The sequence below is a fragment of the Haplochromis burtoni genome, unplaced genomic scaffold, assembly GCF_018398535.1.
Source record: "Haplochromis burtoni strain Fernald_Lab_line unplaced genomic scaffold, NCSU_Asbu1 Contig_41, whole genome shotgun sequence".
In the NCBI taxonomy this organism is placed as follows: Eukaryota; Metazoa; Chordata; class Actinopteri; order Cichliformes; family Cichlidae; genus Haplochromis; species Haplochromis burtoni.
The window spans coordinates 512,191-536,291 of record NW_024582402.1 but is presented as its reverse complement, the minus strand read 5'-3'; the positions used below and the strand labels follow the sequence as shown (position 1 = coordinate 536,291).

At 40.7% G+C, this 24,101-nt stretch overlaps 3 protein-coding genes across 3 annotated transcripts; 2 read left to right on the top strand and 1 right to left on the bottom strand.

Annotated features, from left to right (window-relative positions):
- The first annotated feature begins 4,882 nt into the window (after positions 1 to 4,882).
- On the top strand, positions 4,883 to 10,188 carry LOC102308977 (E3 ubiquitin-protein ligase MARCHF2). The gene is made up of 5 exons (XM_005920621.3): positions 4,883 to 5,192; positions 6,677 to 6,986; positions 7,096 to 7,291; positions 7,934 to 8,143; positions 8,817 to 10,188. Exons 2-5 carry the CDS (start codon positions 6,802 to 6,804, stop codon positions 8,970 to 8,972), a joined length of 747 nt encoding a protein of 248 aa, XP_005920683.1. The 5' UTR covers positions 4,883 to 5,192; positions 6,677 to 6,801; the 3' UTR covers positions 8,973 to 10,188.
- Positions 10,189 to 11,941: 1,753 nt separating this feature from the next.
- Positions 11,942 to 15,899, bottom strand: LOC102310619 (ras-related protein Rab-11B). Its single transcript, XM_005920630.3, has 5 exons — positions 15,675 to 15,899; positions 13,437 to 13,632; positions 13,140 to 13,333; positions 12,985 to 13,065; positions 11,942 to 12,648 (listed from the first exon to the last, which is right to left on the bottom strand). Exons 1-5 carry the CDS (start codon positions 15,712 to 15,714, stop codon positions 12,503 to 12,505), a joined length of 657 nt encoding a protein of 218 aa, XP_005920692.1. The 5' UTR covers positions 15,715 to 15,899; the 3' UTR covers positions 11,942 to 12,502.
- Positions 15,900 to 16,682: 783 nt separating this feature from the next.
- LOC102310307 (mitochondrial import inner membrane translocase subunit TIM44) lies at positions 16,683 to 24,030 on the top strand. The gene is made up of 13 exons (XM_005920626.2): positions 16,683 to 16,777; positions 17,762 to 17,866; positions 18,155 to 18,319; positions 18,436 to 18,516; positions 18,702 to 18,851; positions 19,258 to 19,391; positions 19,489 to 19,574; positions 19,754 to 19,846; positions 20,147 to 20,271; positions 20,835 to 20,885; positions 21,096 to 21,185; positions 21,309 to 21,419; positions 21,748 to 24,030. The coding sequence occupies exons 1-13, from the start codon at positions 16,748 to 16,750 to the stop codon at positions 21,865 to 21,867; spliced, it is 1,341 nt and encodes a 446-aa protein (XP_005920688.1). The 5' UTR covers positions 16,683 to 16,747; the 3' UTR covers positions 21,868 to 24,030.
- The last annotated feature ends 71 nt before the right edge of the window (positions 24,031 to 24,101 follow it).

Here is a 24,101-nt window from a genome sequence, read left to right as displayed (position 1 = left end):
CAAATCATACACAAAGATGTATCTGTAGTATCCCATGTTTTTTGCAATTATCATTCATTACTTACTTTAGGAATGGGTTTTTTTTTTTCGTATTTTAAAATCGTGCACTTCAGTGGTAAATGGTGCTGTGTGTTTTTTTTAATTTACTGCATTATCAACCACTCTATTTTTAAGCACATTAACACAGAAGGTTTACTTGATCTGTCTTAGTTGTAATTACTGCGAGGATCAAACGTGCTTCGGGATGATGTTTTGTTTATTTGCTGTAGAACTATCTGATTCTTTAAATCGATATTTGCAGTACAAAGTAAAAAGCATCAAAATCACTCTGATGCACTGATAAACATGGGGTACAGTGAAGTTCCACAGCAGTCATGTTTCTTGAGTATAGAAGAAGTAAGCGATAGTTAGAGAGGAAGCAAAAAAGTTAAAAGCCACAAAATGCCCTCGATTAATGGACACAAACCTTGTAAGACAATGGAATTATGCAAGTTTTTATAGGTGATCCCAAGGCCTGTCAGCACTGCAGGGTAGCAGCATGTCTTCTGGACATGAACTCGTAATAAATACTATAGGATTGCTAAAATACTTAAATGGTCAGCAGAAGTCAACAATTGGTCAACAAACATAAAATGAACCTATTCCCCCAGGTTCACTGGGTGCTGAATATAGATTTGCACGGTGAATAAGGCAGCGCAGTCAAGTGACCTTTCATTAGGACAAGAGCATATCAGAAAATGAGAGAAACTAAATTACTACGTTCCATTAGCACTCACGAGGACGCCTGCAGTTTAAGGGATCACGAGAATGAAGTGCAGCAACTAAATTATACTGTTATTGACAGCGAATCGCTGTGAATAAGTTATGCAACCAGTCTGTCTCTCCCTGGCTGACTGTCACACCTCACTTCTCTCTCTGATGGCTGAGATTAAGTCACAAATTAAATCTCTGCTGTGTCATATGAAATGCATCAGACTTGTTTCAGAGCATTATTTTACTTGTGACAGCAGAAATGAGTCATAAATCAAGCAACTATTGCAAAAACTCAAGGAGAACCAACACACATTATTTTAATGATAGTAAAAGCTTCCCCTTTGAGGCTCTGTCAGGATCTGGTGGACAACTCTGCCAAGTCAAACATGCAAAGCTACCTGCTGTGACGACCCCTTGTGACAAGAGAGCAGCTGAAAGTAGCTTTTTACTAATAACTTGTACATATTTTAGAAATACTGATAAGTTATATAACTGTTACTTTCACACAATTTAGCATCATGGCTACCCAATTTATAAAGCTAATTAACTTGACAACCAAACTATGTTAAGTAAATGAGTTGCAAGCCCATGTGTGTGTCGGTCTGGGTTAAAGTCCACTGATGCATGTCTCATGACATCCCATGCATGCACAGAGGTACTGTAGCATCTCATGATCTGTGCTGAACTTTGACCAAATGGATGGGTGGGAAATGATAGAAAGGCTCTGAAGTGTGTGCACGCGTGTGTGTGTGTGCGTGTGTTACAACCCCCACTCTCATTAATGCTTAGACATCACTATCACCGCGACAGATCCCTTTCACTATCAGTGTTTGGGTTCAAAGGAAGAGGCAACGATCGAGAGGATTAGACAGGGTGATGTGACAAAAATAGATTCTGTTTAAAGAAAGGTTAAAAATTACATTTGGACACTGCTATTTTAGGTTACACCATATTGGGAAATTGATAAATCAGAGTATCAGTCTTGACATTTGCTACAATGCAGAATTACATTAAGAATAATAGTTTCAATACAACAAAACATATCAAGAGTGGACCAACATAAAGAAAGCTACTCTTTCTTTATTTTTTAATTTCCTCATATTTTGACATTGAATGTTTTTTCACTTGTATTCAGTCCTTGTATCTGACCTTTTTTTTTATAGATAAAGAATAATACATTTTATTTTCAGGCTCCTTTCGAGGCACTCAGTGACATCTTAAAAGCAATTAAATATCAAAATCACAACATGCATAAAATAAGAGATGTAAAACATCATCGAATGAAATAGTCAACAATATAAAAATCAAAAAGCGTAGCAGGTCAAGATTTAAAGGATTAGATTGTTAAGCCACTTAACAATGACTGTCAGGGACCAAGCAGTAAAGCATAAAGTACACAGGTGTTTAATTCAAAAAAGGGGCTTTATTGACCCAAACATATGAAAAGCCATTTAACAAAGACCAATAAAAGAGGTCAACTCAATAGACTAAACTCAAGATAATAACTAACAAAACCTCAAACAAACATAAGATAAACTGGGGGAACTTAAATACTGGTTTAGCTAAACCAAATGGCACACACGGGGGAAAACAAAATGGCTGCCATATAACCAACTAATACGAAACAATTAAACAAACATGAAACACCCCCCAGGCAAGGAAGCATGTGGTTCTATCCAATTAGGCTGTCAGTGATACTTCAGCTCTCCCAGCCCTTTGCCAGACAGGAGAAGCCAAACCCCAGGTAACATGTGTGGCATGCCATCACAATGACCTATGAATTTTTTACACCACTCTGAATTTAAGCATAGGTATTATTAATCTCTTGATCTCTTCCACAGCATGTCTTTGATCTTGTCTTCCTTTCCTCACGTCCAACCAGTTACAGGAGATGGGCGCCCCTCCTTGAGTCTGGCTCTGCCGGAGGTTTCTTCCTGTTAAAAGGGAGTTTTTCCTTCCCACTGTCGCCAAGTGTTTGCTCATAGGGGATCATCTGATTTTGGGGCTTTTCTCTCTATTATTGTAGAGTGTTTGCCTTACAATATAAACCACCTTGAGGCAACTGTTGTTGTGATTTAATAATAATGGATTGCATTTATATAGCGCTTTTCGGGACCCTCAAAGCACTTTACAATTCCACTGTTCATTCACTCTCACATTCAGACACTGGTGGAGGTAAGCTACAGTTGTAGCAGACTGACAGAGGCGAGGCTGACATATCGCGGAATTGGCCCCTCTGGCCAGGGAGATGAAGTGTCTTGCCCAAGGACACAACGACCAAAACAGATCGAACCGGCAACCTTCCGGTTACAAGATGAGCTTCCCAAGCCCCTGAACCACGGTCACCCCAAATTTGGATCTATAAAAATACAATTAAATTGAATGAATCAGTGTTGTGTCTAAACATAATAAATAAAGAACCAGTAGCAGGCCTAAAACACTATCTAAAGTAGAGGGACTGTATTTTAAAGTCATGCACAAATTTTATATACACAATATTAAAAGTACATTGTTGTTCAAAAGTCTTGAGCCAAGCCTCATTTCTTCATGTTTTATGAGGAAAATGGGAAATACGTGCAGCAATCAAAAATGTGCAAGCATACCTGGAAATAGAGTATATGAGGCAAAAACAGTTCTGACAATTAAAACAACATTTGGTGTGACCACAGGTTTTCCTGTCATTTTTCATGTCAAGCTTTTGGCAAATACCTTGAAATTGTATTTTTGCACCTTGTTGGTGTACAAATGTATATTTATTTCTATTTCATATCAGTGGAATTGGGTTACATTTGGCTTTTTCATAGATTTAACTAAAGAAAAAGAAACATCTAGAGATACCGTTTGAAATTGGATCTTTGGTTAGCTTTCTTTTATGTGTAGACACAACACTGGTCCATCCCTTGAGCTATGTACCTTTGTATGGTTGAAAGATTCATAGGTCAGTAGTAAGTGGCTTCATAAACAAATACATTCCTCTGAAGATGGTCAGCTACAAGGAATAGATTGAGAAAGAGCGATAAAAAAAAACAGCCAGTCTAAAGAAAACCTTTTAAAGTCATAAAGCCTGAAAAATAATTGCTCAAGACCACTTAAAATGTGCAAGAAAATCTGACTCCTTTAAGCAAACTATAAAGAAATGGGGGGTGGCTCAGCAATTTTGCATCATACTGGTATTTATATGCTCACTTAGGTTTTCCAAAGCACTAACTTGAGAATGAATATAGGGAAGTAGGGAAAACAACTTTTTCTTTATAAAAGTAGAAGGAGCAGCACAAATTTTAGATTCTTAACAATAAAAGTAGTCTACCTCAGAATTATTTTTTGCAGGTGTCAAATGGCTATTTTTAGGTGTTGTTTCTGGAGCAAATGTTGAATTTCTTTGGTTGCGCCACATCTTCATCCCGTTTCCACAGGTTGGTTTAGCTTTCAAGATTCAGCTACAAAACTGAACAAGCCATTTTGACTGTTACTCATATATTTTATCATGACACGCAAGCCTAGAGTCCATAAATCAAATTTACCCATGTTTTTCCAAGGCCCCCCTCAAAACCCCTGTGGAACCTTTAAAATTTCCGTGGAACGAAATTTTGGAATAACAGCGCCACCACCGGTGGACCAGGGAACAATCTGAGAGAGTTAACTAAATGCTGCCACCTAACGGTTTTATTCTGACATAGTTTAATACAGATGTTTCCAGGACGAGATTAATAACTGTTCCGTCATTGAAATCAAACAAGTAATGATAGTTTAAAAGAAAAACGAAAGGGAAAAGAAACTGAAACACTTTAATAAAAAGTACATTCAGAACTTGTATTGTTGGAACTGTAGAGCATTTAGCCTGGTTTTCTAATCGATAAAACGGTGTTTGTGCCATAACAAAATGCTCGAAATATATATCCCTTTCGTTTTAAGTTTCTTTGTGCTGCTGAGTAACTTTGAGTTAATAAACAAAAGACATTATATACACTATCTTTATCATCAAATTTTTCAGCAGTCCCACTTTTACTTACTCACTCTGACAACATATTCCATCTATCCCTATTTTGATACTATGTCCCCGAACATGTATGTAAACATGTAGCACTAAAACATCGCTAATGACGATGAAAGCACCATTGTGTCACGTGACTAATCCACAGCTGAGGGATACCGAAGTAGGCTTGCCCGTTGCTAGTCAGTTAGCCTCGTTAGCTGACTCCAGTGATCCTGGCAGCCGTGTATTTTCCGCACTGAAAAAAGAGAAAATTACCCCAGTGATTTGCACTACCAGCCATGGAGAGGATGCAGCGCACACGATCGTCTTCTGTATCCCCTTCTATCGTCAGCTTCTGTTTAGACGTCAATGTCATAGTTTGTAGCTAGAGCTGTCCAGTTAGCTCAGCTAGCTTGTGTCTGGCCAACGCAGGGCCAAGGCCAGCCGAGAAAAGGCAGGCCGTCGGGTGAGTATATTTACGGTACAGCCTGTTTGTGTTTTTGACCACAGCGATGGGACTTTCTATACAAGTATCATATCCCAGCTTGTTCGCTGGCCTCTGGTTATGTTCTGTACACGTACGTTGCTTTATTAAATAAATTAGCTTTCGTCGGCGCTGCATGTTAGCGTTACTGTATCTGGGATATGGACATGTACGGCATAATTAATGTCAGCTGGGAAATTTTAAGCAACTCAGTCATGTACCAGAAATAGAGTCGGATTTTGATCTAGTCTTTGATGTGTAACGTGTCGATAACAGTACTAAGTCATCACGGTAACATCAGGAAGCTTGCTTTGTGCACCTTTAAATACACGAGTATATTGGCACACTGTCTTTTGTGATTTGTCTTTAGTCTTTTTTTAAGGCAGCTACATAAGATTGCGTTGTTGACTATATCACATTGCACGACTATTGCAGGGACAGGTATGGGTAACACACGGCCACCCTGATCCCACTCCTAGTGTCCTTAAGGTCTATCTGAAATGTATATCTACACCGCAGTGTGCTTCCCTCAGAGTTTGTTGAAGCCAGTTACTAGTTATTAAGAGACATCATTTTTTGGAGTAAAATATTCAAACGTTTTTTCAGGGCTGCAACTCACATCAGAACCTAATATGTCACGTGTGGCACTTTTTGAAAACCATATGACATTTGTTATGTGTAAGTTGAAGCTGGGTTAATATTACAATGTAATTCGTTTGACGAGAAAAAACAAAAAATCCATAAACATCTGAAAATTTAACAATATTAACAAGTTTAAAAACTACCAAAAAGTATATAGAGAGAAATAAAAAATTTGAAAAGTCATAAATATGTAAACAATTTTCAGTTTAAATGTGTTCATAGGGTGGTGGTTTGTGGTATGCTGTGTTATTGTACATGACAAAAAGTGACAGGTTAAAGTATTACAGTATTTCTGATTATTCTGTATTTTAACATTGCATTTTTATTACACTATTATAACATGTTTTTGTATGTATGAAGTCTTAATACTAAAAAGAAAAACCAAGGAAATACTTTTTAAAATCATTTTTGTTATCAATAATTGATGGGATAATATCACTAGAATTCATAGGCCTGCTTTGAATCAGAATAGCTGTAAAGCTTTACAGGCCACTTTAAATCCTGCCTGTGATTGTGCAGATGAATTGAATTAAAAGTAGCCAACCTTGGTCATAAATAAAGTATACAGCAGCCTAATAGCTTTAAATATAGTACAAGCTTTTATGTTATTCCTTTATTTTTTAAAAAGGTTTTTATGTAATTTTGGCTAAAGTCCAGCTGCAGATCAAGAATACCAGTGAGCAGTGTTGGCAGTGAAAGCTGACATTTATGTGCATTTATATGTGCATGTATTCATGCTAACCATCACTATTCCTATTCGGGAAAATTAAGAGCATAAAGTAATAATCTAAGCCAACCATACTTTGTGTCTTCATCTTTTCCAGCATCCACTAGGCGGTAGCTTTGTAGGTGGAGGAGAAGAAGTGGAGTTGGACATCACCTTTTGGATCAGAGCTCCTTTCAAATTCGCCTCCGCCTTCATCTGCGTCGCTGTCACCTTCAGCTGACTATGTCTTCGTCAGGCTGCTGTCACCTACCCGGCTCCCTTTGTGATTATTCTGGCACTGCCGAATCCGATGCCTCCAAGGATTCCGAGGAGACTGACTCCACCGCGCAGGCCCAGTACATTGCCAAGGTTACGGCTAAAGATGGCCGCCCACTCTCCACCGTGGTCAAAGCGGTGAGCTCACAGAGGTAAGGGAGTGAGAAACACGCATGGTAGCCAAATAAATGTAGCGTAATTAAACTGTGTATATGTTATTGTTACTTTTCTGTCTTCAATGCTCTGCTGTCTCTCGCACAGCGACGTGGGTATGTGTCGGATTTGTCACGAGGGAGCTGGAGGAGAGACGCTGCTCTCGCCCTGTGACTGTACTGGTACTCTGGGTAAAGTGCATAAAAGCTGCTTGGAGAAGTGGCTGTCATCCTCCAACACCAGCTACTGTGAACTTTGTCACACTGAGTTCACTATTGAACGGCGACCACAGCCACTCACTCAGGTTAGAAAAGTTTTACTGTGTGAATTCATTTCTCTACTTTATGGTTTTTTTTATAAAAAGCGGTTAGTGTGTGGGTTTATTCTGGGCGCTCCGGTTGCCTCCCACTGTCCACAAACGCTTGTTAGGTTAATTGGTGATTCTCAATTGACTGTATGGCTCAGTGCGAGCATGAATGGCTGTTTGTTTCTTTGTATGAGACCTGTGATTGACTGGGTGTAGCCCACCTCTTCCCTAATGTCAGGTGGGATAGGCTCCAACCTCGGTTCACTAAGAGGCTAACGAGATGGACGGCCATGAGCTTTGTCTAAAGCAAGGAGATTATTTCTTCTTTTGCCTTGTACTGATATTTTCAGCTTTGTAAGCATTTGGAAGATTTCATTTAAGCCATTAAGTATCTGTGCCAGCAAGTAACATGTTTAGCAAGTGGGATCATTTGCGTGTACTGAGGATTGTTTTGCTTGACCTTGTGTGAATAGTGTTCGGTTAGAATACTCTTTTTATGGCTTTATTAATTACTTCATGCAGGCAGCTCACTCCTCTTTAAAGCTCATTCTTGTTTTTATAATCTAAGACACATCAGTTAATCATTTAATGTGCTCGATTCAGGCGCATCATTGACCTCCCCATTTTGGTCTTTTGCAGTGGCTGAAGGACCCGGGCCCTCGCAGTGAGAAGCGCACTCTGCTCTGCGACATGGCCTGTTTCCTTCTTATCACACCCCTGGCAGCTATCTCCGGCTGGCTGTGTCTGAGGGGCGCACAGGACCACCTGCAGCTGAAGAGCAGACTCGAAGCTGTTGGCCTTATTGCCCTCACCATCGCCCTCTTCACTATCTACATCCTTTGGACACTGGTAACCAATTGCAGAATGTTTTTTTTTTTGGGGGGGGGGGTTCCCCTCTTTGGCTTTTGTAGATCCATAAGTAGATCCAAGTGTTTATAAGGTAGTTTAGAAATCAAAGCCCCTTTTTTAATGGTTTAGATATTTAAAGCTTTGATTTTCAGTTATGATACCAAGACAAGCACACGTCCAGGTAATTGTTCTTACCTTGATTATTGTAGACATTACAGTATCGTTTCTGGGTACAGCTTCAGTCAGTTGTGGAGACATGTGAAGGCATGTGGAGTATATTGTGGCCTGGAGCAGTTTATTTGAGTGTTGGAACAGAAACAGAACGCCTGCACATACATGCATAGCTGACTGCGAATACTGACAATAAGTTGGCTTTATTCTACACCTTTCGTTAGCTGGAGTTTTTAACAGGGTCTAAAACTGGGCTTTGGTAAACTAAATGGCTTTTTTTTTTTTTTAAGTATTTTCCTTTTATTGTTATTGAAAATGTCAAACTGACTGTGAAAGCTCGGCCTTTCTACTCTGGTTTCAGTTCCCTGTCGTGCAGTAGTTGCTGTGCTGCATCTGTACTACTCTCTCAGATATCTTTGTGCTAATTTTATTGATATCTGTCTTTCTGTCCTTTGTTACCTCTTGTCTCGCCCCCTCCCTTTTTCTTTTCATTCACTCTCAGGTGTCATTTCGGTATCACTGTCAGTTGTACTCGGAGTGGAGGAGGACCAATCAGAAAGTACGCCTGCTAATGCCCGACATGAAAGGGGCACACACTACCCAACGCTCGGTGCCAACCAAGTCGACCAAGAAAATGACTGACGAGACCATCGTATGAGTGCTGAGCAGGGGCAAGTGGAATATTTAAAATAGAGCCCGCTGAAGCACTCTCTAAAAACAAAATTAATCATATTAATGAACTTTTGCACTTCATATGGACCATTCTGAGGGAAGAACTGCTTTTTTTCCTCCCCCTTCTGTTTTCTTTATTAAAGCACTTGATGTAAACTACTATGGTATTGGCTAGCCACAAAAGTGGTTTTGAACTTTTTGAACTCATTCAGGAGTCGTTGTTGATGAAAACGAACAGTGCCAGGATGCGAATGCCTGGACACATGGAAAATGGACTAATCAGCCGGACTTTAAGTCATTGTCACAAACTTATGAAATACTAAGACACAAGCTAATGTAGCAGAATATAACTGATTCAGCATGCTACTACAGTATAATATGAAACATATTCACTACCTATAAATCCCCCAAGCCCCTTCACCACGTATTTAGCTGTTTTGGAACAATGGGCAAGCAATAGCCCGGCGGAGGATAATAATCTAAAAAAAAACAAAAAACATTTTTTGACAAACTCTGTGAATAATCTTTTCTTTTGTTCTGCTTTTAACAAGTAGGGAGCGACATTTGTTCATACCACTGTCCTTGTCTATAAGCTGAACCCTTCTTCATTTTTCCAGGAAAAGCTTTTTTCTTTGTTCTTTTTTTCCATTGCTGTCTGAAGAGTGGAAACCAAATCACCTTCCTGTTGATGCAGGTCTCGTGTATTAATCACACTTGTCACGGGGGCCAGTGGGCATTGTAGTATATGGGATAACACTAACTCCAGCTGGTGGATGGCAGTGCAGTAACGTACAGGACACGAGTGTTGAAGGTGTGGAATCATGTTTACATTTTAATCGGATTATGTTTCTTCTACTGTCATAAAAGTGCATTAGCAAACAGCCCTGCTCCACTTGTAAATGCACCATTCATCAATTGAGCTGCCTAGCAACGACCAGTAGTAATGTCTTACATCACAAGTGATGCAATTTTAAAAAGAGCAGAATATAGCTTTGGGAAACGTGACATTAATGGATTAAAAACACAGGTGTACCGGAGCAGACTGGTGCTTCGTAAAGGTCCACAAAGGCAAGCGTGTTCTGAGATGTCAATCGATATATGCAGCATTTGTTAGACAAAGTATTTTGTGTTATTGTAGTCTTCCTGCTGCAGTCCCCTGGAAAATTGGGTTATTGTGCAATAAAACATGAGGGACTCCTGGACTCGGATGTGGGTGATCTTTGTGCTCTCTTTTCTTTTTCTTATTCCACAGAGAAGATGACTGAATAAACTGTGAGTTATACCACAATCTAAAAATGAACCGATCTCCTGTTTAATATGTTTGTGTTGGGAAATTGTGCATGTGCATTTTGTACAGTGAATGTAACCAATGATCGAAAGTACATTTACTGAAGTACTGTCTGAAGCATATATACTTCCTTTTTAGGCTATATTGTACTTCGCTATATTTCAGAAAGGAAGTTCACTGAACCTGTTTTTCATGCCATAGTTAGGGTTTGACCTTAAACACATGGTTTTAAATATATTTATTTGCCAAGTAATACAGTCGTGGTTCCCAACCTGTCTTTAGACACCCCCTCACCACCACCAAATAAAGAAGTGTTTAGCTGTTTTTCAGACTGAAAATGAGTTAGTGGTTACCTTAAATAGCGATTTCCTCTTTTAGCTACTCAGATGACACAATTTAAATAACTCTTTCAGACCTGTGTACACCTAGTGTACACTTATTTTTACTTCAATTCAATTTTATTTACTACGCATATAGTAAAAAGCCTTTCCTATTGTACAGCCAAGACCTTACAATAATACCCGACGTTCTTGGATCACTTTCCCGTTGCCTTTAGAACTGTGTTAATTCAGTGTTAACTCTTCATGGCATAAAGTCAACATGTAGGCTTATTTTGTTAATCATTTGGTACCAAGGCCCCAAGTGTCCCAAGAAAATATCCCCACAACATTACACGTACAACACCAGCCTAAACTGTTGATCTGAGGAATGATGGATCCATACTTTCATGTTGTTTTCCCTGGCATCTGTATGTCACAGCACAAATTGAAAGTCAAGATTTTTCCTGCTGTTTTTTTCTGCTGTTGTCCAATTTTGGTGAGCCCGTCCTAATTTTAATCTAAATTTCCTGTTTTTATCTGACAGCAATGGCACCTGGTGGGCTCATCTGCCACTACTAGGTTGGACATGCTGCGTGTTTAGAAATGCTCTTCTGCATACTTTGTAAGATGTGTTTATTTGAGTTACTGTTGCCTTCTGGCTGTTTTCCTCTGACCTCAACAAGACATTTTCTTCCAGAGAACTGCCACTTTTTGGATATCTATCTAGAGATAAATAGTCGCGTGGGAGAATCCCAGTAGATCAGGAGATTCTGAAATACTCAGACTGGCCTGTTTGGCACCAAAAACTACCTTTCTTCACTAATTCTGATGCTTAGGTTGGATTACAGCAGGTCATCCTGACAATTCTCTAAATCACAGGTAGGCAACTCCAGGCCTCGAGTGCTGGTGTCCTGCAGGTTTTAGATGTGTCCTTGAGCCAACACAGCTGATTCAAATGGCTAAATGACCTCCACAACATGTCTTGAGGTTCTCCAGAGGCCTGGGACTGTACTAATCATTTGATTCAGGTGTGTTGACACAGGGTGATATCTAAAACCTGCAGGACACTTGAGGCCTGGATTTGCCTACCTCTGCTCTAAAAGCTGCCATGAACTGCAATGTGATTGGATAATTGTGTTTAACGAGCAGTTGAACAGGTATACGTAATAAATGGCCAATGAATGTACAAAAAGTAGCTTCAATTTTACCCGAAGCAGAAGTTAAACCCTGCTAACAAAGGCTACTGATGCATCAGCAGTCAGTAATGTGAAGTGAGATAGTGGTCTAGACATTCAGCATGTCACTCTGTGTATATTGCTAGAAAAAAAATACAGAGGAGGCGGTAAATAATATTGTAAAATTTAATTTCATGGCATTAATATAATGTGTGTGAGCAGACAAGCTATCAAAATCAAAACAGAAAAAGAATATATTTTACACAAATGAAATAAGCGCCAGCAGCGTCACAACCACTTTTGAGATGACTGAAGGAGGAGGAGAGAAGCCCAAAAACAGGACTGCTGATACAGATCAAACAGGATTGGAAACCCAGACCTCCAAGTGTGTTGCATTAACTGTCAAACAGGCAGATGACTAGGCTTATAAGGTGTCAGGAAAGGCTATTCTGCTACGCCGTCGGGGTTAACTGTGGCAGCTGCTTAGGTGGTACCTTCAGTCCTGTTTTTGCACTTGAATGTAGCAGACTGTTCCTGGGTCAGATTACAACTTGAAATCAATTCAAACACTTCTCTCTGAGATTGATCGTTAGTGGCATAAAGGAACTGCTTCCACTGATTTCTAAAAAGTGCAGATTCAGACAACGTTGCATCCCGAGCAGATGGAAGCATGTCAACACTGTCGATTTCAATTAATAACTGACCCAGGTAAGGAGGGGACCGTTGCAATGGGTTACAGGTTCTGACAGCACTGCAGTTTGCTTCCTCTCTGGCCATCTGTGGTCGGCGGCACACTGATGTCCACCACGTTGTTTCCCGGGGACTCGTCATGGGCAGACCGCTCGGCAATCTGCTTCTGCGATACGATGCGGTAAATTTCTGTTTTTCGAAAAGATGAAATGAAAAACATCAGCTTTCTCTCTCAGTCTAAAAGCTTGCATAATTTACCTTTAGAACCACTAATGTGGGATGTGAGGAGGTAGTTTTACAGCTCCTCACTCGGTACCCGACTAATACAGTTTATTATTAAAAAAAAACAAAACAACTTTATAAAGAATAAAAAAGTTAAGCTACCAAAACGAACTATCCTCTCTGAATCTACTGCATATCAACCAAAGGTTTCATGCCTCATTGTGTGTGTGATTTGATCTTTTTTTAATATTCTAGTGATGTGTGGAGCTCTGGCATTCAACCTCCATTCACAAGCACACCTACCTGTAAGGATATTTTTGAAGGCTTCTTCAACATTTGTTGAGTCCAAGGCTGAAGTTTCTATGAAAGACAGATTGTTCTTTTCTGGGGAATGGGAAAGAAAACAGATTTAGTAAGAGTGAAACATCACTGTACCAATAACCTTTCTGCAGCAGTACCTGCAAAGGCGCGGGCTTCGTCTGTGGGCACGGCTCTGAGGTGGCGCAGATCACTCTTGTTGCCAACCAGCATGATGACGATGTTGTTGTCGGCGTGGTCTCGCAGCTCCTTCAGCCAGCGTTCCACATTTTCATATGTCAGGTGTTTGGCTATGTCATACACTAGCAGCGCTCCCACCGCTCCTCTGTAGTATCTGTAACAGTACCCAACATGGATGTTAAGAGTGAATTCCCTTCGTTGATTGCAATGCAGAGGCGACGTGCAGATGCATGTGCACAACGCTACATCGGACTCACGCTGAGGTGATGGCCCTGTAGCGCTCCTGTCCTGCTGTATCCCAGATCTGAGCCTTTATCGTCTTGCCGTCCACCTGGATGCTGCGCGTGGCGAACTCCACCCCAATGGTGCTCTTGCTCTCGAGGTTGAACTCATTTCGTGTGAATCGAGAGAGCAGGTTGCTCTTCCCCACACCCGAGTCTCCAATTAACACAACTGTGAAGAGAAAAAAGAGAAGATGATTGTATTAGTGTGGGATGGGAGAGGCAGCGGATAGGCCCTGTGTTCTCAAATCCAGGAAATGTTACAAAGCAATGGGCAGCACAGCGATGTGGTGGTTAGCACTTTTGCCTCAAAACAAGGTCCTGGGTTCAAATCCAAGTTTAATGTTGTCCTTTGTCTGAGTTCTCTCTGGGTACTCTGGCTTCCTCTCATAGTCCAAAGAGGTTAATTCTGATTCTGTAGGTATGAGTGTGAATAGCTGTCTGTCTCTGTGTGTTAGGCCCTGTGACAGATTGGCAACCTCTCCAGGGTGAACCCTCCCTCTCACACTATGATAGCTGGGATAGGCTCCAGCTCCACCGTGACCCTGAAGTGGATAAGTGGAAGAAGATGGATGGATATAAGGCAATGACTCTAAATCATGGTGTCAGTGGAAGCCTGGGGCTTTCTATTTTTGTAAGGCCAAAAATCCTTTCTGAATAATGAAAGAAATGACAGAATAAAACGCTAAAGTCAAGATGCTTAGTGTGTTATAACTCAATAGTGTTTAAAAATGTGTCGGTTTCATTTATCTTCATCACACATTTAAACACGAAAATAGCATTTTTGGGCCTTCATATACCTGATGAAGGTCAGATGGAAACATAAATGTACCAGGGTGCAGTGTGCAGCAGTTCTATGTAACTCTTTTTTTAGAGCCTCTGTAATATGATTGGGTTCTCTGCCACATGTAGCAACAAAACAACTGCAAAGCTTGTGTACAGACAAAAAAAAAATCATCCACACAAAAGAATGCAGGTCTTGTACTTCCTGAGGGGAGGTCCACTGTAAACAATGATGTTGTGATGTGTGAACATTCTATATAAAACCACCAGGAAACGAAACAATACTATCAGCCTTTTTTTTACACTGATGAAAATACTAAACATGTGATAAACAAAATAAACTGCTCATTATCACACCTTTGAAATGATTGTGACATTTCACCAATCCAGAGGTTAGTCGGGGTAAAACACAGTCAGGGCTGTGATATGAAACAAACCGCTGAGAGCACTGAGGTAACCAGGCTTTACTCGGTTTATTCCCCTGTCCTTCGACAAACGGAAAAAAGAGCCGAACTTTGTCCCTGACGACATCACGCTGCTCCGGGCTGCAGGAAGCTGATAACAGGCTTCATCAAAACCTGAATCGACAGTTTAAGGCCGCCTTGCCCTTCCTGTTTCGGCCGTGTACACAGAAGATGGTTGGAGCATAGAGAGAGAGAGGGAGAGAGAGAGAGAGAGAGAGCCCTCGCCTCCGGCAGATGCCCTATTCATCCCACAGAGGATACTTTGTTACATCTAAATGGCCTTTTGGCTTATACAGGCCTGGGATGTTAATGTGCCACAGGAGCTGATATCACGATCAAAGAAAGGCATTCTGGATCCATCTGAGAAGATAAACACTGACCCGAGTCTGGAGTCTGGTACCGCTTCAGACAATCCACCAGGCCCACTGCCTGACATGACAACAAAAGACATTAAGCTGCTGCATTTACAGTGCCAATAAGACTGTCTGAGGACCATCCTGATCTGGCGATGAAGCGTATTGATCAGTAAGAGGTAGAGGCTAATAGGCCTTCAATCAGCCTCATGAACAGGATTGAGAAAAAAATTAAATATGATCCAGTAAAGGTGGAAATTCTCCAACGTGCAATCATGCTATGCTCGGTTATTTATATATTTTTAAAAAGCTGAGCACGCGCAGGGTGTTGCGTCCTTTACCTATAAATATAACTGCGGGCGCCGTAATGTCACAATGACAGCATTATATTGTAATAACACGAACCGACTATCATCCGGGCAGTTTCCCAGAAAAAACTCCGTTTCCTTTAAAAAAAAATGCACACAGCTGCTCACAGCACAGACACAGTAAGACATAAAGCATTCATAAAGCTCTGCTTAGTCGATGCGAGCCTGTGTAAAGGGGAATGCAGTCATCTTTTTTTTCTTTTTTTTCTTTTTCTTTTCTTTCTTTTCTTTCTTTTTCTTTTTTACCTTTGAACAAGAAATCGTATTCATCGTCTCGGTTCCCCATTCTAGACGAGGCCGCTGCAGCGCTTGTCTCCGGAAGAGGATGTGTGGAAAGTATGGGTATGAATTTTCGCTATATGCCAGAAAAATATGGTAAAGGTTTGTACTCAGACTCTGCGCCAGTGTTGGCTGTCAAGGCGAGCTGACCGCAGAAGGGGAGAGCTCCCAACTCTGCAGAGGGAGGGGAGGAGTCCCTGCAGTTCGCATAGTTTCCTCCGGGGGGCGAGCTTTACTGGTATGCCAGCAGATATCTACCATTCATCTGGTCCCCACATTCAGAGGAGTGTTTAATTCTGAATGAATAACAAGGTCAAGGCACGTTAAATTATCTTTAGACATTATGCTAACATTATGTGGCGCGTGTGAGAGTGTGTGTGCAAAACAGGGGTACTATTCACAGCACACAATAATATAATTAAGGCCAACAATACATTACTGGCTACTGAAACATTTTAGGAGATTCGAAAGCTAAATTTTAGAAAACGTTATGCTGCATAGAGAGAGAAAAAAGTGAGAAAATGGGGACTGTGCATTTACATAAAATTACCTAAAAGCCAATGTAGATAAAAATAGATATTGTAGATAATATGATATCTCATTTGCATAAAAGAGAAATGTGATAAGATGTGTATTTTTTAAATAAAATGTTTATTTTATGTAATTGTTTATTATTGTTGTGTTCTGTGTCTTTAGATATTTTTGTAGACATCTGCACATATTCTTCAGTGGTGATTACACGTCGCATACATTGGTGTGCTTTCGCATTAAACCCATTTAGACCCTATGAGTCCGTGGCAAATATTTTTAGTTTTAACTACCAGTAAAATGTGTCTTTAAAAACACAAATTATTAGATTTTCCTCTAAAAACATAATTAATAGTTGGGGGGGGGGGGGTATTTTTTTGAGTGGCTTTCCCTTTAATGTCCTTCTGACACTTGGCCCCGCCCCGCCCACCAACTCTGCTCCAATTGGTCGAGCACAGCGTCAGCTGCCGCAGCAGGAACGCACGTGCTTCTCCGCGCATTTCAAGATCAAGATGGCAGCCTCCGTATGTCGGTGCTACGAGGTTAGTGAGATTCATGTCCTTCGTTGCAGTCTCCGAGCCTCGGGCCCGCTCTCTGGTTAAGGGAATAAACTCGCAAGGCTTCGCCATCAGTCTCTTTATGCCCGTGACGCGTACGCGCTTTAGAGTGTGTGCACTCTGGTGTGTTTTACGCAACTTGAACGCGAGATGTCCGTTAGAAAGGGCCTTGTTTCATCAGAGGCACGGCAGAGGTTTACTAATGTTATTTAATTCCTGGGGTCTTAAAATCATAGCATTGTATTGACTCAGGTTTTGACTCTGTGTGTCTGTGCTTGAGTGGCACATTTCATTTAAAATGCGACTTTTAGAAGCCTGCATGCAGTCAGGTACTAGAGCAAATATGATCAGTGACCTCGCTGCTATAAAACCACGAAAGCTGTTACAGTTTTAATTAGAGCAGCGGTGACCACTTGTTTTAGCTTCTGTCTCCTGACAAATAACCGAACCATCCTTTCAATATAAATAACTTGATCACGCTTTATTTTACACAGACAGCGAATATGGTGCGTTCGTCGTTTTTAGAAAGGGTCGAAAATTGTAATACCGTGTGTATGCCATTGTTATAAGCAGAGGATAAAACGCACCAAAACAGATCATTGCTGCCACAGCATGTTTCACCTAATTTCTCATGTTTAAATGTACAACCATCAAAAAAAGTTATCAAATAAAGGACAGATATTAGCAATTAGAGGGGAAATCTATTAAGACTGGATCATGAATTTTGAATTTGTCCTGTGATTTTGTCCTGGTCAGGATGAAAATATCCCACTTAGGGCAGAAGACATTTATTTATTTATTGACAGGATGATGATGTGCTGCATTAGTCACAGTCACCAGGTTTTAAGCACACTCATGGAACATGTTAGAGCTTCACCAAATGAAGGGATATATTTTAGAAGTATGGTATTACGTGCCGGTTTACCTCCCAGCTAACTATGACTGACTGATTCTGTGTGTCTGTTGCAGCTGATTGGCAGAAATGCCTTGGCTCTCAGCTCCCGGACTCTGGTCTCCTCAGTGTGGAGGGGAGATCATTACAGGTTGCAGAGGAGCCCAGGTGCAGCTGTGCAGGTACCCAACAACACCTCCCATTCACCCTCAAGATACTCATTTATTAAATCACTGCTAATGTAGAGTTGTGCCCGTTAATTTAAACAGTTCTTTTAACTTAAAGTTCTGGGATTACTTATCTTTATGCCCTTTTTTAGTTTAAGGTTTTATGAAAAGCAATGCATAGGTTCTGTTTTCTTCTTCTTCTTCTCTTTTTTCATTGTTCCAGTCGCAGCATGTGCTTAATCTGTTCAATCTCTTGGTGCACGTGTTTGTCCAGCTAAAGTCCTTCTCTGTGTTTGTTATCAGGTGCGATATGCCTCAGGACGGAAAGGTTTTCTGGGAGAGTTTGTTGATAACCTTCGTCAGGAGTTCAGTAAGAATCAGGAGATGAAGGAAAACATAAAGAAGTTCAGAGAAGAGGCCAAAAGGCTCGAGGAGTCCGACGCCCTTCAGCAGGCCCGCAGAAAATATGTAAGAACATTAGCTGGTTTGATTTATATTATATATAAAGTTAAACATCATCAAGCCTATTATATTTAATTAGTTTTCTAGAATTTTAATGTTGTTTTTAAAAAATTTCTGATCAGAAATCGATAGAGGCAGAGACAGTGAAGACATCAGAGGTGTTTAAGAAGACCTTGGGCTCTCTATCAGAGACCGTTAAGGAGGTAAGGCCAACCTGATTGACAGCCCCAACATGAAAATATAATAATTTAATTTGGAATCGCACACTAAGAGTTCACATTAAGTTGTAATGTTGTTAAAAATGCTTTCCAATTAAAAAAAAAACATTACGTGGACATCATTAATAAAATGAAACCTGCTGTGTGCTTGCGTGCCATTTGGATCAAAGAGTCTCGAGGAAGTGAGTCGTAGTGACATCGGGAAGAAGATCAAGGAAGGTGTGGAGGAGGCCACCAAGACAGCCAGAGGCTCTGCAGAGTCTTTATCCAAGGGAGGAGAAAAACTGGGCCGGACCAACGCGTTCAAGGCCATCTCACAGGTCAGAAAACGAAACGAGACGTCTATAGATGTCCAAATTAATGCCTCTCATCTTCATCTTTTGTACGTTGTCGTTGGTATCCAGGTGTCTGCCAGACTTTATAGATGTTTTGACTACAGCAGGGGAGAAAATGGAAGATTTTGGCAATTAGCATTTAGCCGTTAACACATCTTTCTTCACAGGAACATAAGGGCAGATTTCAGACACCAGTCAGTTGTTGGTTAATTCAGGTCATATTTGGCAAATAGTTGTTACGTTCTGGGCTTTTTGTTACTGCTTTCTTTAGAAACTGTTTCTTTAGAAGCAGCTTAAACTTTTAAAATTTAAAATTTACTTTTGGATGTCATTAAGATTTTGGTTTAGACTCTGATTATGTTTATAATTAAAAAGTGCGAACTCTCTGCAGGGTGTAGAATCCATGAAGAAGGAGATAGATGTCGGTGACGCCGGCCCTTACAGGGCTCCTTCTCAGCTGAGGAAGAGGAGCGATTTCTCATCTAAAAGTGCAGATGACGACACCAGAGTGTTCGAGGCCAACGAGTGAGTAAATGTTAGATCTCAAAACCAGTCCAATGACACAAGCTGTTGTACACCCACCTCTCTGATGCGGCGAATTATCTCCATTTTTAAATCTCAGAGAGGCCATGGGTGTCGTTCTTCACAAGGATTCAAAGTGGTCCCAGCAGTGGAAGGACTTCAAGGACAACAACGTAGTTTTTAACAGTAAGAAATATGTAATTTCTCTTTATGGCAGCAGGGGGCAGTAGAATGTTTACTGTAGATTCAATGATCGGCTAATAATGAAGTGCAGTCATGAGCTGTTTGCACAGGTGCAGAATGTACCTGCCGTAATCAGTGGAGACATGTCTAACCTGTTCAACCTCCATTTTTGTTTCATTCAGGAATCTTCGAGATGAAGATGAAATATGATGAAAGTGACAATGCCCTCATCAGAGCATCCAGAGCTCTAACTGACAGAGTCACTGACTTCCTAGGTAATGCTCCACCACATTCAATCCTGAATTTGGAGTTCCTTTTCTCTGTAAAAGCCTTTTATCTGATTGTTCTCGCCAGACCTCAAATCTTGTTCTTCTTATTTTAAAAAAAAATAAAAATCCTTTTTTATCCCAAAACCTATTAATCTTCTGATTAGTCAGGAATACTATTAACTACGTGCTCCATGGTACTGACAGATCTTCTAGATATTTGATGATGTTCACCAGCTTCGACGTTACACATTTAATTTGTGGTACTGAGTGTTGTTGCTGCTTCTGATTTTAGCCTTTGTTTCCTAGGTGGTCTCTTCTCTAAGACGGAAATGTCCGAGGTGCTGACAGAGATCCTGAAGGCAGACCCCAGCTTTGACAAAGATTCTTTCCTCAAACAGTGTGAGAAAGACATCATCCCCAACATACTGGAGGTAAACGGGTTCCTCCAGCCTCTGTCTGTGGCTGTCTTCACTCTCGCTGTTTCCGTTAATGCTTTTCTCTGTGGAGGTTAGGAAGAGACTTGATGAAAGTCTTGGTTCATTTAGCCTGAGTTTTCACTCTAGTTTGGATCAGATCCAGTAATGAATTTCCTGTCCTCTGTTTGAGTTCAGCTGTTAGATTACTGAGTTTAAACCAAGTTCAGCAGCTAAATACATCATTCAGATAACTGAGGGGATCCAAGAGCTTATGATACAGTTCTGTAAGTCGTGCATGCTTGTTATGTAAAAAAGATAAAATGAAATAAAATGCTGTTTATGATTATATCAGGAGGAGAGCACTGAGTGTAGTTGAAGCCTTGGTTTAGAGTAGCAGAAAATGATCTCAACATGTTCTGATTTTGAATGAATTCACTAAAGTTTACTGTGCTCGGTTAAATATGAGATGTGGGATTTGCTAAAATAATTTGAGCATCCCGTCTAAAAGTCACAAGAATACCTGTGAGATTTGTTTATGTTTTTAAAGCTATAATTCGGTATCTTTGTCCTTTCTGCAGGCGATCATCCGTGGCGAGCTGGAGGTATTAAAGGACTGGTGCTATGAAGCTGTGAGTTATTAAACACCACTCGGTAACAAAAGCAGTTTCTACAGGTGTTGACATAATACAGGGGACATATGTGAAGAAGAAGAGCTTATTACGTTGTGATGTCTACAAAAAGACACAATCCTACTTTTTAGTAATTGCATTTTAACTGGCATACAGTATGTGGGAAGCATGTTTTAATGCTAGATGTGTGTTACGTGTATTTGTACTCAGACCTACAGTCAGCTTGCCCACCCCATCCAGCAGGCCCGAGCTCTGGGGCTTCTCTTCCAGTCTAAAGTACTCGACATCGATAACTTAGATGTAAGTGCTCTCCCTGATGCTCGGTAACCATCATGCAGCTTGTATTACAAAGCTCTTTCCCTCTTTTCTGCTTTTCCCTTTCTCCTTTCATTTGTCTGTTCATTTTGTAACCCTGTGTTTCAGCTGGCGATGGGTAAGATGATGGATCAGGGCCCTGTGCTGATCATCACCTTCCAGGCTCAGGTTGTCATGGTGATTCGCAGCCCCAAAGGAGATATTGTGGAAGGAGATCCGGTCAGTCAACTCACAATCACTGTGCTAGAATAGGGAATCCAATGGATACCATCAAAGCTTCCTCAAGGAAGTAAACAACACTAAAAGGCTGAAATCAGATCAGTGGTCTATAACAGAGGCCCATTTTTTTTTAATGTCAATCAAATTTATGGGTTTGATGCAGCAATATTAACTTGTCTGATATCGTTGGATTTCAACTGTTAGCAATGTTAGAGGCCTCAAATATATCATCATAAGCCAGATCATTTATTAACTCACTACATTTAAAGTTTGAAGTCTGCAAAACTCTTTGGAATTCACCGTTTCTTCTCTTCTCCTCCCTCAACAGGAGAAGGTGATGAGGATGATGTATGTGTGGGCGTTGTGTCGGGACCAAGAGGAGCTGAACCCCAGTGCTGCCTGGAGGCTCCTGGACATCTCTGCCTCCAGCACAGAGCAGGTCCTCTAAGAGGAGGAGCAGGAGCACAGTGGCTCATCTGGGGGACACAAACTGAGATACAAACACATACCTGGAATAGCTGCACATCCTTTATACATTAAGTTGAACAAAGAGAGAAGAGGGAAACCCTGCTGCTGTGTGAGAGAGTACCATTTCCCCATTTGTACCCAGAGGATTTATGTGCAAGCGTGCATATTTGACCACCCTCTGACAATTAGCTTTGGAGATAGTTTATGACACATTCAGTTAAGTTTGTCTGTGCAGTCTTCTGTACTGGTACGCTCAGTGTTTTGGATTGCCTGGAGTATATATATATATACTGCATAACTAATTAATTTCAGCGTGGATGGACTTGCATCTTCACCAGGAGCCTGCATTGTTTCATCTAAGCTGCATAGCTCATCAATACTGGACGGCTGGTGGGCAGATTGTAAATAATCCTGTTATGACAGTGGAGGAAAATGGACATGCAGTCTGTGATATCTGTTGGTCTTTAGGGGGATGTTTTATACCTAAATTACATTAATCCTGGTTAAATAATGGAGCTGGAAGATGAAATTGTTGACTGTGGTGGGGACCTTTGAATCATCTGTGCACAGGAGACACTTTAATAGAGCAGCTTCAGTTTTACTTTTGTGCCCTCGGTGAATGGATTTGGGCACAATGTTGAGACTAGTGCATTATGGGTACTGTAGTGCATGTTAAAAGCATAAAAATATGCTTCAGTTTTTGCAGCAGATGAACCACAGCTGCCTCCTGTGTAGCATCAACAGCATTGAACAAGCAGCGACCAACTGAGCTGAGTTTGACAGAGAGAGTATTTTTTTCTCAGTCAAAGCAAACCAGCCTTTAAAGAATGGGGTTTTTTTTTAGGGCCTAATATTAAAATATGAATTTTCAAAGTCACCGTGAAAGAACGGATGAGAGCTGCAAGGGCTTTAATGTTCTTCAGTGTCAGTGTTTGAAGGGCTACTGACGACCAGAAAATTTAAACTAAATTTTCAGATCCTTCAGCGCTCACTTTGTTGGTTTCTGCTTTGCTCCTGCTGGTTTTTACATAAGAGTAATGGTGAAATGAAAAAGTAAAACAAGGATAAAAACATACGACGTCCACCCTGTCATGCCGAGACAAGACTACAGTTTACTGGGACTTGAAATCAAATTGAGAAATCGAGGAGATAAAGCTCCCAGTGGGACTCGTATCTACTTATTAGTGTAAGCTTATATTCAACGTCATCATGCTTGTGAGCCGAAATGGGACCACCTTACTTTTTCCAGTCATTGAGGCAGCTTTGATGTTTGAGGAATCGTTGCACATTTTTCAGCTGAGCTGTTTGGTTTACATTTACGTGGCTTTGCGAGACATAAATGATGACGATGATTGACACGTATAGATATCGTTGTTCATGTAAGTAAAGATTACACACATTCTGATCGTACTGTAACGTTACAGCTTCATTCAGTTCATAATGAATGTCTTTAAGCTTCATGTTGTACCGCCTCTGTAAAGACGCTCCGAGTTTGTGGATGTGTGTGTTCTTTAAGCACAGCACTTTCCATTAAAGGTCAAACCGCACGAGGCGGTTTATTGCAATGTCCGAAAGTCATGGATGTGTCTGATGGCCACACCGTGCTCGCCTTCTGCTTCTCATGAGTCTTGGTTGTGTAATCCATCACATGGTTGCGAAGAAACATGTGACAGTTGTGTTGGAGTCATTCCTGGTGATTAAAACAACACACTCGCCATAAAACATGCACTTTTATTTATGAGGACGACGGGTGAGAGGACTCGTATTTAAACGTTATTTTTTTATTGAGTATGCGTCTTTCTTTCTGAACTGAAGCCATGCTGTTTTGGACTCTGCTGCCACCACCAGTCAAAATGTGATTACAACAAGACACAACTGTTTCTCATGATCCCACATTAAATGCCAAAATGTCCCAGGGGAGAAGTTTCTGTGATTTGGAGAAACTTATTTTTTTGCCTGACAGATAGTGATGTTTGCATCTTGAGTTTGTTCTATGCAAACCTTTAACGGCAGTAATGATCACTCAAGGTTTGAGGCGCCACAGGCAGGACCTCAGTTTCAGTCATGTTGTGTTGCTGTAAAAACTGTCCTTGTACATACTGTTTTTATTGGATCAGAATAAAGAGAAATTCTAATAGTTCAAGTCAGACTAGATTGCTTTACAGCGAATGACAGCAGACCCACGATGTATTCAGATCTCCTTTATTTCTCTCT

Bases quoted from the DNA above. Each gene is read 5' to 3' on its own strand.
- LOC102308977 (XM_005920621.3), top strand. From the start codon at position 6,802: ATGTCTTCGTCAGGCTGCTGTCACCTACCCGGCTCCCTTTGTGATTAT. The intron at 6,987-7,095 runs GTAAGGGAGTGA...TCTCTCGCACAG, and splicing joins AAAGCGGTGAGCTCACAGAG to CGACGTGGGTATGTGTCGGA. The intron at 7,292-7,933 runs GTTAGAAAAGTT...GGTCTTTTGCAG, and splicing joins GACCACAGCCACTCACTCAG to TGGCTGAAGGACCCGGGCCC.
- LOC102310619 (XM_005920630.3), bottom strand. From the start codon at position 15,714: ATGGGGAACCGAGACGATGAATACGATTTCTTGTTCAAAG. The intron at 13,066-13,139 runs GTACTGCTGCAG...CCCATTCCCCAG, and splicing joins CGAAGCCCGCGCCTTTGCAG to AAAAGAACAATCTGTCTTTC. The intron at 12,649-12,984 runs GTAGGTGTGCTT...TTCGAAAAACAG, and splicing joins CTTCAAAAATATCCTTACAG to AAATTTACCGCATCGTATCG.
- LOC102310307 (XM_005920626.2), top strand. From the start codon at position 16,748: ATGGCAGCCTCCGTATGTCGGTGCTACGAG. The intron at 17,867-18,154 runs GTACCCAACAAC...GTTTGTTATCAG, and splicing joins GCCCAGGTGCAGCTGTGCAG to GTGCGATATGCCTCAGGACG. The intron at 18,517-18,701 runs GTAAGGCCAACC...TTTGGATCAAAG, and splicing joins TATCAGAGACCGTTAAGGAG to AGTCTCGAGGAAGTGAGTCG.